This window comes from Elephas maximus, chromosome 4 (assembly GCF_024166365.1).
Source record: "Elephas maximus indicus isolate mEleMax1 chromosome 4, mEleMax1 primary haplotype, whole genome shotgun sequence".
Taxonomy (NCBI): Eukaryota; Metazoa; Chordata; class Mammalia; order Proboscidea; family Elephantidae; genus Elephas; species Elephas maximus.
Window position 1 is genome coordinate 74,238,664 of NC_064822.1, and position 16,277 is coordinate 74,254,940.

The 16,277-nt window shown below is 37.0% G+C and overlaps 1 protein-coding gene across 1 annotated transcript in view; it reads left to right on the top strand.

Annotated features, from left to right (window-relative positions):
- Positions 1-16,277, top strand: part of PTPRO (protein tyrosine phosphatase receptor type O) — a 274,139-nt gene that overhangs the window by 231,107 nt on the left and 26,755 nt on the right. The window contains exons 16-19 of the mRNA XM_049882551.1: positions 2,363-2,431; positions 4,973-5,056; positions 11,286-11,321; positions 14,568-14,649. Of these exons, the coding sequence (XP_049738508.1) occupies positions 2,363-2,431; positions 4,973-5,056; positions 11,286-11,321; positions 14,568-14,649 (271 nt within the window). The remainder of the gene's footprint in view (positions 1-2,362; positions 2,432-4,972; positions 5,057-11,285; positions 11,322-14,567; positions 14,650-16,277) is intronic.

The following is a 16,277-nucleotide window of genomic DNA, read 5'->3' on the forward strand; positions in this document are numbered from 1 at the left end:
TAGAACAGAAATCAATAAAGAATTGATTAAAGAAAATCAACAAGAGGATGACTCCAAGATTTTTGGCCCTAGCAACTGAAAGGATGGAGTTGCCATCAACTGAGACAGGATTCCAGGTGACAAGATTTCAGAGTTGGGGGAACATCAAGACTTCCGTTTTGGAGATGTGAAGTTTGAGGTGACTTGCAAGTACAAGAAAGAAGCCTGGATTGAAGATATAAATTTGGGACTTGTTAGTATATAAATATAAAGCTATGTAAGAAAAAAAGTATAAAGCTATAAAAAAAAAATTAAATCCTGAGAATAGATGTAAATAAGGGAAGAGGGTCCAGGATTAAGCTCTGGAACAATCCACTGTGGAAGAGTTTCAAGGAGAAAAGATGCTAACAGCCAGAGACTGAGACAGGGCAGCCAGTTGGAGTGGAAGGAAACTAAGAAAGTATGGTGGCCTGGAAGCCAAGGAAAAAATGTATTCAGGAGTTATGGTAATAGCCCCTACATTAGTGGACAAGTGCAATAATGCAATAATAATTTATCATAATACTCAATTCATAGGAGGTATACAATAAATCATAATAGTAATAGTAAAACCAAAAAAAAAAAAAAAAACCCAACTTGTTGCTGTCGAGTCAATTCCGACACATAGTGACCCTATAAGACAGAGTAGAACTGCCTCATAGAGTTTCCAAAGGGCGCCTAGTGGATTTGAACTGCCGACATTTTGGTTAGCAGCCGTAGCTCTTAACCACTGTACCACCAGGGTTTCCAAGAGTAATAGTGGAGGGATGGTAATAGAGATAGTAATGGAAATAGTGGTATTTATGAGGGGAATGTTGCATGATCATTTTTTTGTGGAGCATGCAGCAAGATATTTAAGAGAGAGGTAGTTCTAATTTATCCAACTGGCCATTAGATCAAGAATTCTAATTTTTTGTGTGTGTCATCCCTTTTGGCAGCCAGGTAAAACCTGAGAACCACTTTCAAGAATAACGCTTTTTTCTTAAATATGCAAAATAAAAATATATAAGATTAAAAATGCATCAAGTGTATTGAAACACAGTAACCAAAGTGTTTTCAAAGACAAAGTTGTTAAATGTTTTTTATTAATGCATTAAATGATATCCAATAGGGCATCTAATAACTCCTCATTTCATCATAGTGGTAAATATAAACAATATTTCAAGATATATGCAACAGCTCTATTATATAAAAATATCTACAATTTCCGTTGCTGGCAATATCAAAGAACAGATATTATTGTAATTTGTTACTTACTCTAATCATTGAAGAAACTGCTAAATTTCAGTTAGAGGCTGTAAAAATAAAGATGTATTTTCCCACCTATGTTTGTAGAGCCCTAAATTCTGTCCTTGGGCCCCAAATTAAGAACCTCTAAATTAGAGGGTAAAATAAATCCCACACAGAGGAAACATAGGAAAATTAATTGATGTGTAATTTATAACACAGTGTTACATAATAATATATCATCGTATTGCCAAAGGAAGAAAATTGTTTTTAGAGCACCCTAATAAAAGCAGGCAGGATAACTGAAGTAGTTAGCACTTTGTACCGATAATATCCAAATCTCTGCTTCGATTCTAGATTAAGTCCATGAATTTCATATACAGAAAGAGGGAGATACATGAGTCCCAGTGAGATATATTATTTATGCATGATAGTAGGCAAAAGATGGAGAAGACCTGAAAATATGTTTACTTTTTTTCCCTACATTTGGAGGGAAAAAATTTTTTTACAGTATTTTCTACTGACAGATTAATAAGCAACATTTTGGATAAGAGGCACTACAAAAGCCCACCTATTTCAATACATATCACTATTGATACTCTTATCTCAAGTGATTAATAATATGGGACATCACAATATAAGGAAAGATTTTGGAGGAAGGAAACCGTCCAGCTTGATCCACCATCATTATAGATCAGAAATTAAGATGCAATGAAACAAAATCTTACAAAGAATATTTGTTAAAAATGGAAAACCTTCAGCTTGTCTAGAAGAGTTTCTACATCTTACTATTGAAGACTTTGTAAGAAAAATATTATACCCCAACTAATTCTAAGATTTGTTTTAGGATCATGAATCCTATGTGGCCTCAACTTGATTTTGATATGGACAACTTTGTAAAAAAAAAAATGTTCTGTTTTGTTTTTCTGTTTCTTACATTAGCTATTGTGGAATTTATATCAGCTATTTTTTTTATTAGCTATTTTTCTTTTTTTTTCAGTATATTTATATGGTAATCTCAAGCTGTGATTATAAACCATTAATCATTTTACCTTATGTCAAGGTAAGAGAGTGCTCTGTCAAGCAGTAACCTTGAGTTTGTGGTTCCTTCAAACAGGGAATGTGGAGCTGGAACATTTGTCAATTTTGCATCCTTAGAGAGGGATGGAAAACTTCCATACAACTGGTGAGTAGTGTTTTAGAACAAGCCTCAAGATAGTTTAGCTCTGCTGTGTGTACTCTAAATTTACCACCTTTTGGGAATAAATTGCTTTGTCTGATTATCCTTTGACAATAGACTTTAAAGATTGCATCTTCTTTACAGAATATAATAGTTTCTATAACTTGATTACAATTTAGAAGTGGAGAAAACATTGTAGTCTGCTCTGTATTTACTATATTGAACAAAGGACTAAAGCAGTCATGCAAATTGCCAGTAGCTGTAGTAAACCGAAACCAAACTTGATGCCATCTAGTTGATTCCAACTCATAGCAACCCTATAGGACAGAGTAGAGCTGCTCTATAGAGTTTCCAAGGAGCAGCTGGTAGATTTGAACTGTCAACCTTTTGATTAGCAGCCATAGCACTTAACCACTGTCCCACCAGGGCTCCAACTATAGTGAAAAAGGGCTGGAATACGGGTGCCACACCAAACAAGTGGTGGCCGAGGGTACCAGGAGAGACTCCATTGAAACAGCATGAGACAGAGCAATATTGCTATTTAAAACTCACATTTCAGTGCCTGGGGATATGAGCCAGCACTACCATGCAAAAATGAAGGAGAAGTATACAGTCCAGGCACCTCTCCTCTTATATATACAATAAATAAACTTCAAATCCAAGAAACACCTATGAAAAAACATTGCCTTATTTTTCTTTATGCTTGAGTATTAGGAACCTGGTGGGAGGAGTTATTTTGGGGATTAAGATAGTATTGTCAAGATATTAAATTGGTTGGCACTGTACCTGACAAAGATACATGAGAATTAAAAGTCTAAACTGTTAAGTCAATACCCAGCAAAATTGCTAATAAACATTTAATATTAAAACAGCGTTACTTATATGATCTAGTTTGTTTCTTTTGCAAACAACTGGGCAAAGTACATATAAATGTATACATTTTATATTAGTCCTTGGTAAGTAATTTTTTTTTCTGTTGTCCTAACTCCTCCCCCCCCGGCAAAATGGCCAATCATTAAAAAAAAAAAAAAAAGATACATGGACCTGGAAATATTACTCTATGGAATCAACAAGGGAAGTAGGGCTTTATTCAAAAATACTTCTCTGAGTGGGTTCTAATTGAAGCAGGATTCTTTTTAACAAGACAGTATGGTGAGCTATTTTTAAATTTTAACCTGAATAGAATTTTCTCATTAAAATAATATTTTAAAAATTAAAATTTTTTTTATTAAATAATCCAACTTTGAAGAAAGAGAAGCTCATTAAATCCCTGATGGTGAGAAGTTAGAAAACCTTACTAGGTTTGTAAAGCTGTAAGAGCACCCTTATTCCAAAATTAGGATACTGACTCAGTGATAAGGAGATGCTGGTTTCTTGCCTGATCCCTCCTAAAAAGGAACTAGCCACAGAGCAGTGGTGAGTGGTCCATTAAGGAATTGATCCAATGACTTTTGCCTTGTGAGGGTCAGGTATTAACTGGCTATACAACCAGTCACAATTTATAGAGTTTATTTCCACATGGACCAATTAGGGAGAACTGAGGCAAAGGGGAATTCAGTTCAGGATCTTTCTATACAATCAGGCAAATTCTCCTGCAGTTCTTGGCAAAGACATTTTTACCAGCACTAGCATTCTCTGGCTGAGATAGCTCAGTGGGGATTTGTTGTAACTAAAGTGACAAGGTGACAGCATTTTCCCCTCATTTTCAGAATAATTATAGATATACCTACAGGTTATTTTTAAATCTCCATTAATAAATGTTCTATTTTACAAGTGGTTTGAAAATCTGAAATTGGATTGAAGCCAAGCATTTTAAATCAACAGTCTGAATTGGAACTAAAGTGAAACCAAACAATTTTTCTTGCACTCAACTGAGCATCAGTAAGATCACAGACTAGGCAGTTGACAAGCTCCTTATTTTGAATGAATGACACCTGAGTATCATATATACCTATGTCTTAGGCTTTATATTTAGAAACTACATACAAACTCAAACTAAAAATAGTATAGAAAGTCATGCCTAGTAGTGCAGCTTCATAAGAATGTACCTGAAAAGCCTAGAGCAACGCTAAATCACTCTTTACCACAATCGGTAATCAATATACGTAAACTGACCATGTTTCCTCACACAAGCTGATCTTTAGCTATCAAATGATGTCACAGAGGTTTCTTAAAATAGGGCTCATGCATTGGATGGGTAACATCCAAGAATAAAAATCAAGGCAACTAATGAGCCGTTTAAGAGCCTCAATTAACTGAATGCAAAATGCAATCACCTAATAGCAGACTAATTGACACAAAATAAGCTGAAAGAAATATATCTGATTACAATAAGGTGGTGTGTGAATAAAACTGATTTTGTCAATATAAAAGCACTTAAGCCCTCGCATTTAAATTTCACAGAATGGAATAATATTTAATTGTAATTAAGGTGCTTGTCGTTTTAATTGATCCTGGTAGGTAATTTAGCGCTGTCTGTTCACAGTTTATATTACTAACTCTTACCACTTTTTCATCTTTACATCTGTTATCTATTAATGCTCACAGGCGTAGGAGTATATTTGCTTTCTTAACCCTGCTACCCTCATGTCTTTGGACTGATTATCTTTTGGCATTTTATATTAATCCTTGGTAAGTGATTTTTTTACTGTTTACCTAACACACCGTATTTAAAAGTTAGTTTTCAAGTAGTAAAAAAAAAGGAAAATTTCTTTTTAACTATTTTGTATGTTTGACAGCATCTAAAATTATTAATCATATATTGAATGGATTAAAACAGTTGATGGTACCCAGATACTAACCATAATGTTTTCCCAATTATATTTTCTTCGTGTAATGTTCTTGGCAAACTTTTCTTTCATTTATCACCAGTCATTTGTTTCTTCATTGAGTCAGTCCATTGGCCTCCATCTTTGTCAATGATGCTTCCCCTTTTTCTTACCGTCTCCCTTCATTAGAGCTCCATATTTGCCATAAGGCAGATCTGCATTAAGGTGGAAAGACCCAGAGAATGATCTTTTGTGTTTGGGCTTCAATTTTTTAAATAATAATGCTAACTCAATGAATATTGAACAACTGACTGTGTGCAAAGTTCTTTGCATAATGATCTGATTTAGTTCTTTCCACATAGAAGGTCTATTTCTTTCCTAAGCCTCAGGAAAAAAGATTGCAGTTTCCAGGAGAAATCATTGTCTCTAAATATCAATCCATGATATTTAAGTACTAAATTATGCATAGAAATTTAACTTCCCCCAGGGGAACAGAAATGATAAAGATTAAAAAAAAAAAAACTGGAGCATTGTTTATTCAAAAAGACAATTGATGAAATGTTCTTTAGCTCCTCCAAGGACAAAATAAATACCGTTGGCAAAATTTAGGATTTCAAGTTTCACTGGAAAATTTTTTTTAGAAAGAACTTCTTCATAATAGAGATTGTTAATACCAGAATTCGTATTTTAAAACAAAAGGGAAGATGCAGACTAGTGGAAACTTTTTGAAATAAGACAGACAAGACTTTATAAGTAATAAAGTCAGAGGAATGTACTGGAGGACCAATGAGGACCCATGCACTGTTTTTCTAATTTTGTGTTTTGTAACAGTCTAGGACTGCACCGTAGTCAGCTCGGTATTTCAGTATTTAACATCAGATAGTTTTCAGGTATAAATAGCCCACATAAATTCCATTATGATCTTCAAGATATACACTTACCTTTAATTCAACATCTACTACCAATCATCCCCAAATATTCTACCTACTATTGGAATATTTGTAGCAAATATCCTTAAAGTACCCCCCACAGTTTGCAATTAAAACAAAAGAAATAGACATGCATATGTATTATATTCATTCCCCCACTTAATTCTCTCAGACTTTCTTTCCGTGGCTGGTTTTTCAGCTTATATCACGTGGGTCTGTGCATATTTCCATGTCTTTGTTAATAGGTCCCCCTGATGAACACAGCTTCCCGCTCCAGTAGCCCCTTCGTGGTCTTATATTTTCTAGTACCCATTGAATAGCTTGAGACCCCAAGTTAAGGAAAAGCCTTCAGTAGTTTCTAAAAGAATTGTCCTGTGCTGTAAATGCTTATCTCTGGGTGAGATGAGAAGGCAAAAAAGCTGGAGCCCCATGTTTTCTGCCACTTTCACTAAACTTCACACATTTCAACCAGTGAAAAAACACTGAACTGAAACTTTGTTCTCAGCCCTAGGCAGTGCTGTACCAGATACAAAAGAAGCAAAATTCATGGTCTCTGTTCCTTCGGGTGTTAGGCATCGGTGGTCTCAGTAGTAGAATTCTCTCCTTCCATGTGGGATATCCAGGTTAGATTTCCATCGAGTGCACCTGGTGTGCAGCCACTTCCTGTCAGTGGAGGCTTGCATGCTGCTATAATGCCGAACAGGTTTCAGCAGAGCGTCTAGACTAAGATGGACCAGGTCGAAAGGCCTGGCGATCTACTTCCAAAAATCAATTAATGAAAACCCTATGGATCACAAAGGTCCGATCCCCAACCTACCATTGGATGGGCAGTGTTTCCTTCCACTGTGCATGGAGTCGTCATGAGTCGGGGGCGACTCAAAGACAGCTAACAACTCCTTCAAGTACAGCTCAGGACGCACAGAGCTACTCAAATTTCCTACTGTTTGCTACTTTTCAACTAATAACATGGATATTTCCCCTGCTTCCATTTGTTACAGAGTCATTTTCAATCTTCCTTTAGATGTGCTCACCTTCATATTTCACCTACCCTGTTAACAAAAAACAGAGCCCCACATACCCCTTCCTAATACACCATCCACTTCCTCTCTAAATTGCCTTCTTGCAAAGATGTGTTCCTGTTGATTTCAAATATGCCCCTGTTGCTTCTAGTACCTTGTGTGGAAATCAAGAGACTCTCTCTCTCTTTCATAGTGTTGCCTGGATCTTTTCCCAGGGTAGTGGCGGGATCAGTGTGGAGCACCAATGCCCAGTTAGGTTCGTCTCAGGATTGCATTCTGCAAGGACACCTGCCTTTAATGATCTCAGATTTGTGCTTCCCGTTCAAAGCAATCTAATTCGAACTAGATCTAACTAGATTCAGTGATACTAGCCTCGTCTTTTACTACCATTGTCACCCTCATGCTTTACTCAATTATTCATCTGCCTGTTCTAAATCCTCAGTAGTTGATATTTTATGCACGAAGCCAACATTTAGCTTAAAATGCTTTATTCATGATTACTGCATGTTCTATCTGGAGAATGATATAACCCGAAAGATCTTTGTAAGACTCGGGGATGGTTTCCTTCTAGCTCGTGGAAGAGTAAGTAGCACTTGTGAAATTGGGGGCTTTTAGTTTTTTGTTTGTATTTTAAACCATTACAAAGTCTATGTGTCTGCCATTGCCTCATATTCTCCTTTGGAATGAATTCCAGTCTGGCCAGCTTTCCCAGACTTCTCATAGCCATAAAGGACTTGTAAAGTGTGCATCTTAACTTCTTGAAATCATTTGGCTTTGAAGCTTACCTAGTATATAAGTGAATGAGAAAGATTAAAAGAAATGCATCATCCAGTATGCATATATGCTGTTTGTCTGATGGGTGTTATTTGTCCATTATTTAGAAAAACATTTGCAATGAAAAGGTGACACCCTGAGCATCACCCACATTTTCACTGTAACATGTATACGCACTAGGTCTTTCTACAGCATGCTAAAGTTAAAATTGCTAGCAATGCATTAACTTAGCTCTCTACAAGTGAATTTTCTTTCACTTTGGTCTTAGAATTAGCACAGCAATTGAATAGGTGGGAAAATTCTATCAATGTTACCACCACAATTCGGTCTTGTAATGTTCCACAGCCTTAGGATACAAAAATCTTTTAGAATCTAAAGGAATTCAACAAAATCTAAATAGAACAATAAAACGTGCACATAAATCATAAAGAGATATACTTACGACAGTAAGCGTATGACAATGTCATAAAAACATGTAGCAGAATTTTGTTATATTTAAAGTTCATTTAATCAGTGAATGAGATGGAAAGAAAAAAAATGTCCCTTCTCCATGAATCAGGTTTCTACACAGCTGTTGAACAGCAGCAGCTTAATGTTGCCACGCTGAATTTATTCAGTGTCATCATCTCACAGATATTTGTTTTCCTTAAGGTCTGCTTGGATAGGAAAATTTTTTTTATTTCACTTCCAATCACAGCCTCTTAACTTTACCAGAGCTTTTAGGTAGCTATGCTGACATTCTGCTTTCATAAAAGCAATAAAAAAATTAGCTTCTACTAAGAGAACTAAATGCGGATTCCTCAAGTTAATTAAATCCGCATCTTGAGAGCTAAGTAAAAAAAATGATAGGACAATAGAGGGTCCCAGACATTAAAGGAGAAAAATGCAGAACGAAATTTGAATTCACAAAAAAAGACCAGACCTACTGGTGTGACAGAGACTGGAGGAACCCCTGGACACCCTGCTAACTCAGAACTGAAGCCACTCCTGACATCAACCTTTCAGCCAAAGATTAGACAGGTCTCTGAAACAAACAGTAACACAAGTGAGGACGTGCTTCTTAATTCTGTCAAGTGTATTAGGGCAAACAGGCAGCACCTGCCCAAAAGCAAAGACAAGAAGACAGGAAAACTGGATGAATAGACACAGAGAACCCAGGGTGGAAACGGAAAGGGGGAAAGGGGAGAGTGCTGACACACTGCGGGGATTGCAACCAATGTCACAAAACAATTTTTGCATAAATTTTTAATGAGAAACTAATTTGTAAGCTGTAAACTTTCACCTAAGACACGATTAAAAAAAAAAAAAAGAGGTATTTCTTTAGGTTTCCAGTGCCTATACGATACAACTATGTCCAAGATCAAAGTGTTGTTTTCTTTGAGGGTAGAGGGGATGAGGGATAGACAGGGTAAAAACTAGAATGTCTATTTCCTCTCAATCCTAAGCATGAAAGACAGAGAGAGGATGAGAAAGAGGAAAAAAGAAAAAAAGGGGATAGTAACTTTCCCAGTTTTCACTCAGAACTGGGAAGAAATAAAAGCTACCCGAAAACCGGAAACACCACTTGCTTTTGAGATATTGCCTGCATTTCCTGCCTTGCATCACTTCCTTTCCACCCACAAGTCCCATTTCCCCAACCAGGACCTCACAAGCCCTGTATAGTATCACAAGTGTAGTATCAATTCTTAATCAAATCGTCAAGCGAAGTAGTGAGGGCATTTTCTTTCCATTCAATTCAATGAGCATCTGTTGACCACCCTCCATGTGTTCCATTAACTATGCTCAGCCCTGGGGTAGGAGTAGGGGAGCACCATCTAGCAAAGGGCATATATGTTACTAACAATAATACAATGTGAGAAACACTCCATTGGCTAAGTTCTCTGAAACATGATTACTGGTTCGTCAATACGATGAAAGTATAGAGGCAGTAACTGCTTCATTCTGCCCAGGTTTTCAGGAAGCAGAGCTATCCAAACATTCATAATTTTAAATATAAATAAATGTTTTGGCTCATGAAATTACTGAGATTACAACTTGTGATTTACTATAAGCTGTTTCTTTTCTCAAAGTTTGGGTACCCTGAGTAAAACATATTTAAAGATCTTTAAAAATTACTTATAAAAAAATGTTTACTTATCATGTTACCGAGACTCAATCTGGTATTAATAGTTTATCAATATTTATCCTTCATCTAAGACCGTAAAAATGCACACAATGATAAAATGTTTCAGAAGATACTATCTTTGCATTAACTAACTTAGGTCAGTTATCTTACTTATTGGTTGAAACGATTATCGTAAATACCCCTAAACAAATGTAATTAACTGAAACCTGCATTACATTGCGTGTGTTTGAACTTACAAACTAGTAATGAATTAAGAACAAGCATGTAATAAGTCCAATTAATCAGATAGCTTAAAAATTAGTTCAAAATTAGGTAGGAACAATTTCCTAGTAAACATTACATAAGATACATTTCAACACTGATAGCACAAATTCACATCCCCAGCGAAAATGTCAGGAAAGATTATTTAATCTTTGATTAAGAAAAAATATATCCATCCTCCTACCATTGGTTCTTTAATTCCCCGTTTTTTTCCTTTTTGCCTCTAGAATCTGGAATATTTAGGCAATAAACCCATTGCAGTCGAGCTGATTCCAACTGACAGTGACCTTATGGGACAGAGTAGAAGTGCCCCATAGAGTTCCCAAGAACAGCTGGTGAATTCAAACTGCCAACGTTTTAGTTCGCAGTCAAACGCTTAAACCACTGCACCACCAGGGCTCCTTAGGCAATAAAACCAAAATACCAAACCCAGTGCCGTCAAGTCGATTCCCACTCATAGCAAGCCTATAGGACAGAGTAGAACTGCCCCATAGAGTTTCCAAGGAATGCCTGGCGGATTCGAACTTCCGACCCTTTGGTTAGCAGCTATAGCACTTAACCACTATGTCACGAGGGTTTCCAAATAGATACTACAAATAATATTTTGTAAATACATAAAAGTTAGGCAGTAGGTACTTCTATATATTTATAAAATATTTTAGCAATTTAAAAACCAATACCAAGAAATTATATCTCTATGATTCAGGGTTTTTAGTTTTTGTTTTTGTTTTTAACACGTATAAAATATAAAGTGTAGGTATGTTCCCTGCAATCTAGTAGAAGTTTAAAAATGAATCTGAAATTATTACCATTACCTTCTCATTTAAGGAAAAGTAATTAAACAGAGGTATAGTCAATGATAGTTAAATAAAATTGAGGTACCTGATGTAACTATTTAAAGCTCTTTAAATTTAATCACTATGTTAATCAATATTTTTGCCCAGCTAAAATTTTTTTCTTTTCTTTTTTTTTTTTAATTCTCAGGAGTAAAAATGGCTTAAAGAAGAGAAAACTGACTAAGTAAGTTTCACTTGCTAGTTCATTTTTTAAAGTGTTCTTCCTCGTAGTGCTGTTAACTTGCCAAATTCAAAAGGCTGCTCTCTTCAAATAGAAGGGATGCTTAAGAAGGAGGCAAGTGTGCATTACGATAGCTAGGCACGATGCAAATTAGTGTGTTTGGCATCGACCAGTAAGAATGCGTATCACAGAAACACCACGTCAAAAAGAAGGAAAAGTCTTACAAGATGAAATTGAAGAAACAATAGCTGTTAGGGGTTCTAATAGCCTTGCAAAAGGGATTTCTGAGTCTATAAAAGTCTTCCATCAAAGTTGTACCAAAACCATTGCCATCTTCTATTTTGTAATGCTGTGCTAATTGCAGGAAAAAGCTTTTATTGCACTGGATGTTATAGTAAATACCATGAGAAATGCTATCTCAGGAAACCTTTATAAGAAATAGAAAAAGATAATTAGTCTAGCTAGCCTGTGGTTTTGCTATCTACTGAACTGTTAAATCATAAGAATTACAGTTCTGGCAGGTGCAAATTAGCCATCAGTTGATTTCAAAATCCTAGTTTATCACCTCTGGGCCTTTTCTTAGTTAAAACTCTACATGCAAACAGTGTAACATTCATATAAATAGAGTTATCCTTGATACTTGCTTAGGATAGAGCGTCAGTGAATTAATGCAAAGAGGCAATTAGGGACTCCAGCCAGGGCTATGGCACCCATGCTGATGGAGGAAAATCATGACATGCATAATGCAAAAGAAAAGTTGATGCAAAATATACTTTAATTTAGGCTTGGGTGGCATGTAATTTTATGGCCCACATAAATAATATAATTTTTTCTTAAATCTATTTTTGCATCAAAATGTACTTCACTGGCATGCACAAAGCCAGCCTGAACAGAGGAGAGATCCTGTCACCTGCACAGAAAGACTTGACAGAAACAAGAAGACTTTGTCACCCAACATTATTAGTTGAGTTTTTAAGTGAGCTATTTTAAAGGCATAGACTAGAGTGATTAGAGGATAGGTTTTCAGGACAAAAGGGAGAGACTCTATTAGGCGTGGTCCTCACAAGACCCAGGCAGAAAGAAGGAGGAGAACCAAGACCTGAACAAAAGTTTTGGTAGAACCTGAGAGTGGTAGGACCTGCCCACAAACCAAAAACCTCAGGTCAGATCAGCATCTTCTTTCCCTCCCTGTGTTTTCCTTTGGATCCTCCCTCCTTTTCTAAAAGCCATTTACTGGGGGCTTTTTCCTCTCGCCTTTTCATTTACTTTCTTTTTACCTTTTTTTTTCACTCCAAATGCCCACCACCACCACCATGTCCCCTTGCCTCCCCTTTTCTGTCTACACTTATCTTCATTCCATTGCTTCTTTCTTTCACTCTCTCTTTTCTCATTTCCCTTTAAATCTTTGTCCATCTGGTCCCTGCTACCTGCCAGCTTCCTTTCTCTCCTCCTTCCCTCCATTATATTCATGTTTCTGTTTCTCGAATGTTCCTCTGTCTCTCTTCTTTATCTCCTCTTGGTTTTTCTAACCCCTGAATATTTCCTCTGATTAGCCTTCCTTGTTAATGCTTCCATTTTCTTAGTAATGAGAAGAAAACTAAACATTGTTAAACCCAACTTTAAGGTCAATGATCTGCTCGAAGACAGCAGCCAGGGCGTGCAGCCCTAATGGAGTTTGTTCCAGGACAGGAGCCCCTCCTCTAGTCATCCTTTTAGGAGGATGACAAGTTTGAAGGGGGAGAAGGTTTGAACCAGGAATCATACTTTCTGGGCTCCAGTCAGATTCTACCACTTACTAGCCATATGGTCTTGAATTACTTAACTTTCTCAGCTTTGGCTGTCTTTGGAGCATGGGGTTAATGTTGCCCATGCCTACCTCGAGGATCAACCAAGTAAGATAGCTTATGTAAGTATTTATTAACTGTAGACTAATTTATGGCTACAGGGCATTATTGTCATTATTATTCAGTAAAAGTATTAAAGCATAAACACATTATCTCGTGGGTATAATGCCCATTAAGACTGACTAATCCTTAACATAAATTAATTGATTAGATTAGTTAATTGACAATTTTAAACAAATATCTATTAAATACTGTTCATTTGCTAATATGACATAGGAAACCCTGGTGGCGTAGTGGTTAAGTGCTACGGCTGCTAACCAAAGGGTCGGCAGTTGGAATCCACCAGGCGCTCCTTGGAAACTCTAAGGGCCAGTTCTACTCTGTCCTATCGGGTCGCCGTGAGTCAGAATTGACTCGACTACACTGGGTTTGTTTTTTTTTTGGTAATATGACATAAGATGATAAATAGATGATATAAGCTGAACATCATACAACAAAGGTGAAGGGAAAGGTCAAGTATGTGGACCCTGCCAAGGTGGAAAGTCTTGCGTTAATGACAGAGTAAGGCACCTTGCAGAAGCCAAGAGCAGTTTAAGGATGAAAAGGTTGGTGTAGGTAGACGACTCCAGAAGAGATAAGCAGCTATAGAAAACTACAATAAATCAAATCATTTGTTGTTAACCAAATAATAAAAAAAGAGGTGAGACCTGCTACAGATGCAGAAACATAAACCTGAATGTGTTACTTGATTGAATCTCTGAACCATTTCTATACTTTTATAAATATGCAAGCTTCTAAGCATGACTCCCTTAGAATGAGTCACTGAGGGCTTTCTTGACGAATACATCACCCCCACTGACCTGCTCCTGCTCTGGGGAGACAGTGTAGCTAGCACAAATCCTTCTACTTGTAAAACTGTTCAAACTTACAGTGTTCTTTACTTTTATCTCAACCTTGTGAGGTAGGGATGAATATAGTATTTTATAGTTAAGAACACTGACTCTCAGAAGAGGCAAGTAAATTCTCCAAGATCACACAAAAAAAATAAGCACTTAAACCAGAACTCGAACAGGTCTTTGGATTCAAATCCTTCACTTCTTTCTCATATACCAGAGTTTTCTAGAAAAACAACACATATACATGTGCGTACATGAGTATGAGTCTTTACTCTTGCTAGAGTAAGAGCCAACTGAAAATCTAGAGATTTCTTCCATCTCAAAAAAATTTGGTATGTAAGTCCTTTTCAGTTACAGTATTTAGGGGCTGGTAACTTTAATGAAGAAAAAGATGAGTTCTAACCTTTGAGGCAAAGTTTCTATTTTTCTCTGGGAAAATTATCCTTGTTTAAGAAATAATACATATCAACAGGATTTTGAAAACATGCATTTCTTTGTGTTTGACAAAGCCCGGTTCAGCTGGATGACTTTGATTCCTACATCAAGGATATGGCCAAAGACTCTGACTATAAATTTTCTCTTCAATTTGAGGTGAGTGGGTAGAGTATTTCCTGCCCTCTGTAATGGATGGGGAAACCATGGTGACATAGCGGTTAATGGGGCATGCGGAATTGTTAGGTTTATATCGAGTTGTTCCCCTGTTCACTGGGCAGCGCTTCTGATGTGATTGTATAATAGACAGAGTGGGTTGTTGAGCCATATGTGCCCTGCAGGTTCAGGGTGAGGGTCATCAGTGCTTGGTTAGTGGGCCAGGACTTGGATGATACAAATAAAGGGAAGGAGAGAATAGATGCAAGTCCTTGGGTAAGCAAACATAGGTATAGGAGAAGCTGTGGTAGAAAACCAGGGAAATTGGGAGTGCAGGGAGAAATAAGCTGAGGACTAAAGCCGGAGACAGAATTTTACTTTCAGGGGATGTTTTTGTGTGTTTCTCATGCCACTTAGGCCGCAATAACAGTGAATGATGGATGAAACTGACTCCCTTGTCTCCTGGGCAGATAAGAGTCTGGGGTGGGCTTTTATAGTTGTAGGACACCTGGTAATCTACTTCATATGTATTTCTTTGTAAGGTTGTGCTTTTTTCCTTGAAGAAAATGAGGAGAAACAGTTACACATAGTTTACATAGGGGAAAAAAAAAAAAATACACTACCCGTGGTTCCTTTTTCTGAAATACACGTATTTCTCTGAACCTAAGACCATATGTCAGGGTACATGGACATGAGCAAGTCCAGTATCTCAGCAGTGTAGGGAATATAGCTGGGCCTCCCTTTTTCTTCCCACATATTTCACTAGCACAGTCTGGATGGCCTCACACCCCTCTGGTTTCTGTAGCAGTTCAGGTGGTCAGTGATTTGGGGAAACCAGGGAAAAGAAAAGGATAAAGTGACTGGATGTTAACTGTTTTGCAATGAGTGGGACAATCCTACACAACAAAGAATTGTCTTATTGAGAAACGCGGGACTAGATGATGACAAGGATGCATCCAAGCTTTAAAACCCCTGATTTGAAGAAGTGTTTAGTATTTTTAATTGTTAAGAAGTTTTTTTTTTTTTTTTTAATGTATCTTTGTTCTTCGAACATGATTGGTCATATATGCAACTTATTTGGTGCCAAGTCCTGACGTTGTATCCATGTTCCAGCGGGAAAATACCTCCAGGAGTCTGTTTTAAAGTACGGGCTCGGATTGTATGTTTTGGACTAGCATTTGCTCAAGCAGTGGGCAACTGCTCTGACTCACTTCCTTTCTTAATTGACAGGCTCCCAGGTATTGCCAACCCCCAGCTCCACCCTCTCCGCACATCCTCACGTTCAGTGTCAGGGTATCTTCATCTGTTTCCAAAGAAGCATTGTGTTCCCGTGCCTGATTTCAGGGTGCATATTGGGCCTTTCACGTGGCAGCCCTCAAATTTACCTGAAATATACTGATAGTTAATTGAAGTTGAATGAAACAAACGTTTTCTGCTCTAATGGGATCCCAAGAGGGTAGTAAGATGGCTGAACCAGCTGGTTTAGCTAAATCCAATAGTTGAACAGTTATTTGTTCTGTTTCTATTAATGCTTAGGATTTGTATTCATTTTGATGCTGACATTGAACGAGCACACTCACATTGAGAAACTGCATCATTTATAAGCATTATGCAAATTGAAACTAATGTCT